The sequence below is a fragment of the Merops nubicus genome, unplaced genomic scaffold (assembly GCF_000691845.1).
Source record: "Merops nubicus isolate BGI_N331 unplaced genomic scaffold, ASM69184v1 scaffold12702, whole genome shotgun sequence".
Taxonomy (NCBI): domain Eukaryota; kingdom Metazoa; phylum Chordata; class Aves; order Coraciiformes; family Meropidae; genus Merops; species Merops nubicus.
In genome coordinates, this window is record NW_008591615.1 from 1 (window position 1) to 4170 (window position 4170).

Consider the following 4170-nt stretch of genomic DNA (forward strand, 5'->3'; position numbering starts at 1 on the left):
CATTTGAGCTGGAACTGGGGGTTGCTTTTCTCTTGCTGTTGATTTTATGCAACATTTTGAAGTTTCTTACTTACCGAGTTCCTGTCTGAGGAATATTAACCCTTTATTTGACTGCTTTCTTTCAGAGATGTGGTACTGGGTTTTCCTCTGGGCTCTCTTCTCCTCTCTCTTTGTCCATGGTGCTGTGGGAGTGTTAATGTTTGTGATGCTGCAGAGACATAGGCAGGGCCGGCTGATCTCTGTCATTGTGGTCAGCATTGGATTTCTGGGGTCTGTAACTGGAGCAATGATAACCAGTAAGTCTTGTCTTCTGTGTGGTTTTTATTTTGCATCTAACTTCTATAAGGAAAAAAAAAACTTTTTTCTTAGTGATTTGTTAATGGTTCATTAAGGATTTTGCTTTAGTTCTGTAGCTATCTGAATGCTCATGACAGCTGAGTTGCTCTTCTTTTGTGTAAGGATAAAATACTCTATCACAGGAGTGCAGAAATCATCCTGCTCTTTAATTTTGGCAACTTTGGGTGCCAAGCTATTCAAAAGTTGTATGCTAAGCAGGTAAAATACCCTTTTGGGATCAGCAGCCCTGTCCTACCTTACTTGTGGCAGATTTCTTGTTGTCAAAGGTTTCTGATCAAGATCACTTTGTAGTAACCCTAAACCCACAACCTTCTTTTGGAAATGGGGTCCTGATTCTGTTGGTTGCAAGGCTGAATTGCTGCTCCTTTCCCTGGGCCTGCTGGAGATATTTAAATGGCAACTGGAGGGGATGCTGCCCTTTTAAAAGAAATAAAGGTGCAATGTAGGGTAGTGATTTACAGCTAAGAAAATTCCTTTGTTTGGAGAAGTTACATATAGCTAATGTATTTGAAAGAATTTTCCAGTCAGGGCTTGGCTGCAGTGTTAGGGAAGAGGTAGGAAGGAAGGACATTGGACTTTTTTTCCACAAAAAAAAATTTAAACAATGCTCTTGTTCTAGGTAAAATGCTCTTTGGTGTCAATACTGAAATAATAGAATCATTAAGGTTGGAAAAGACCTCTAAAATCATCAAGTCCAACCATCAACCCAACACTCCCATGACCACTAAACCATGTAGATGTGGGACTCTGGGACGTGTTTTTTGAACCCCTCCAGGGATGGTGACCCCACCACCACTCACCACTCTGTCAGGAAAGAAATTCTCCCTAATATTCAATCTAAACCTCCCCTGGGGCAACTTCAGCCCATTTCCTTTTGTCCTGTTGCTACATCTTCAGTGTTGTTGACAAGGTGGTGTAGCTTGAAAGGCCTTTGAGGGTGAGGATCTGTAGATGTAACAACCATCCTATGATCTGCAGGCAAGCCTCTCTGCCTGCCCAGCTTATCAAAGTAGTGGTGTCACTTCAGCTCTAGACACAGCCATGGATTCTACAGATTCTTTCTTCCTGGCCCTGAATTGGTAGCAACAAACTGCTCATAGATTTTCAAGGTTAAATAAAAAAGCAAATTTCATTCAAAGCTTCATGGAGACTTTCCTCAAAAAATTGTTTTAGTAGATTTTTATGTCTTAGCCTAGAACATCCATGATTTGAAACAGCATAGTTCAGTGTAACTCTGGCTTTTTTTTCTTGCTAAGGGAAGGTGGAGCCAGCTGTGCAGCTTAATTACATCTTCATGCTGCTTTTCATCCCCTAATTAAAATGGCAGTGCCCCTGTTACAAAGTCAGTGGAGAATCAGCTTTGCTGAAGAGCTGAAGATAGGAAATGTGATGCTGGAAGATCCAGGCAGAGGCTTTGACAGGATTCTGTTGAGGAAAAGGCTCAGGTTCAGTGTTTCTGAAATGAAAATCCTCTGTGTGTTTTATCTATGCATAAAAAGAGGAGCAACACAGTTGTGGTTTTGGAAAACAATTTTGCAGGTCAAAACACTTAAGTTTTGTGCCAATTCACCTGAGAATTTCTCCAGGGTTAGCCTGTAGACTTGTTATACTGTTCCCAAAAGTTTTGCACAGAGCATTGCAACTTAGCCAAAGGCTTTTACTTTGGGGTGTTTTATTTTTGTTTCTGGACAGTGCTGAGTTGTTTCATACAGGAAAATTCTCTGGGGAGCTTCTGAAAACAAACTATGGCAATAAAATATTAAAGAGAGGATTTTTAGTAGTTGTTCTGCAAATTGGGATGTGAGTTAAAGTATTTTGTGGTTTGGATAGGCCTGGTTCAGTGCTTAAGAAATTGGGATAGCAAACTGATTTCAATTTCCTTTTTGCATTTGCAGTCCTCTGCATTGGTTGTGGAAGTGAATGAATGCAGTAGAGATGATTAAATAATGCAACTTTAATTTTGCTTAGGTAGATCTTTCAAACTTTCTGCCCTTCTGGGATGTTTTTACCAGCATACAGAGAAGCAGGAATCCTCTCAGTTCCTGGGCTTTTTTTAAAAACAAAACATGTAACTTAATACTTATAAAAAAGCTATGAAAAAAAGTGTACTAAATAGTAGTGGATCCTGCCCAACCCAAACACCCAAATCAACCCAGAACAGACAAACATCAGGCAGTTTGAGGGAAGGATTTTAGCTGTATTTCATCCAGAAGGCTCTGTTCCTCCTCCTCTCCCCAAGCATCCTCCTTTTTTGGGTGGCATGTTCTCATTTCCCTTGTTGGCAGGCTGTTATGTCCTTTGGCTTTACACCATTGTGCTGGGTTAGGCACTACAGGTTGTATTACTCACTGCCATATGATGAGTGCAGAACTACCTAATTATCAAACTACTAAATATTGATGGCTTTATTATTGATATTTTCCAGAATAGCTCAGTATTTGCTTCAGAGGCCAAAAATTTTTGCTGTTGACCAACTGATAACATCAAATTCTGATATCCCAGTTTTGAATTCACTGAGAGAGTTCAGTCACCAAGATAATTTTCATGTCAGCACTGAGCTTGGTCTAAAGGATCTCTTCCAGTTTTTGACAGTAGACAGCCAAGGAACAAAAGGAAAAGCTTATGCAAGGTAGCTGAGTGAAACCCCACAAGTTCAGGTTTCTGGTGAGGGATTTCTGACAAAATAGACTTTACAGAATGTTTATTTTAAAAAATAAAATTAAAACCCCAAACAAACAACTCAAACTTGCCTAGCAGTCTGATTAATAGTGGTTGTAAATACTCTTATAGCCACAACCATTCTACTCCTCCTAAAATTTTTGTAAAAATGAGATGTTACTCTTTTAAGATGTTGGATGATTCAGGTGTAGGTTGTACTTTCAGAAAATCTGTTGGGACTTTGTGTTTCTGTGCCACTAGTGGGGTTTTGCTCCCTTCAGCAGGCTGTTCCTGTCAGTGACCCTGCAAAACCAAGAAAATTCCAAATTTTTTAACCTCTTGCCTATTATTTAAAAAAAATTGTGGTCGCTTTTCAGTTTTCTTTGAACCTAAAAAAGCCTCTGAAAGCATTTAATTAAAATTAAATAACATCTGAGGCCATACATACTGAAGGGCTGTAATTAGTGGGCTGTCTTTGCTACCTTTTCAAATTAGCAGGAGGCAGAAATGTAATAAAAGATTTGAAGATGTCTATAGGGGAACAGGGGAACAAGAAGATTGAATTTTCTCAAACTGATGTTGGAAAAGTTGATCTGATTCAGTTGGGAAAATCATTCCTGAAGGGTTTGCATGATTAGAAAAACACAAGCAAGGCTCATAATTCTTCAAGGCCAGGAAGGAAATCCAGTGTTTGGTCATGTTCTGTAAACAGCTGATGCATAGACACAGCAAATAATCTGTCCTGTATTTCAGCCTTGGCTTCTTCTGTGATTTGATCATTGTTTTTCTTGTGATTCTCAGGTGCTGCAGTAGCTGGAATCTACAGAGTAGCAGGAAAGAATATGGCTCCTTTAGAAGCTCTTGTCTTTGGTGTGGGACAGACAGTCCTGACATTAATTATCTCATTCTCAAGAATCCTTGCAACACTTTGAGACTTATGTAGAAGGGGAAAAATAACCAATCAACTCATCTGTAATTTGAAGAGAAGCTTCCTGGAAGTGGATTCATCAGCACAAGCTTGAATTCTAGTGCAAGAGAAAGGAAGGTATGTGGAACCTGCACTGCCCCTGATGTGCCTCAGCCACAGGCAGGGTGCAGCCAAGCTGAGGTGAAGCTCCTGGAGCAGCTGCCACTCAGGGGAACACTTGGTGGTGG

General features: G+C 40.0%; 1 protein-coding gene across 1 annotated transcript; it reads left to right on the forward strand.

Moving 5' to 3' along the window:
• Positions 1 to 62: 62 nt before the first annotated feature.
• Positions 63 to 3947, forward strand: LOC103782556 (transmembrane protein 170B-like; the record flags this gene model as incomplete). The annotated part of the gene is made up of 2 exons (XM_008950325.1): positions 63 to 296; positions 3817 to 3947. Coding segments are annotated over 2 exons (365 nt in total), but the record flags the coding sequence as incomplete, so codon positions are not given.
• Positions 3948 to 4170: the final 223 nt, after the last annotated feature.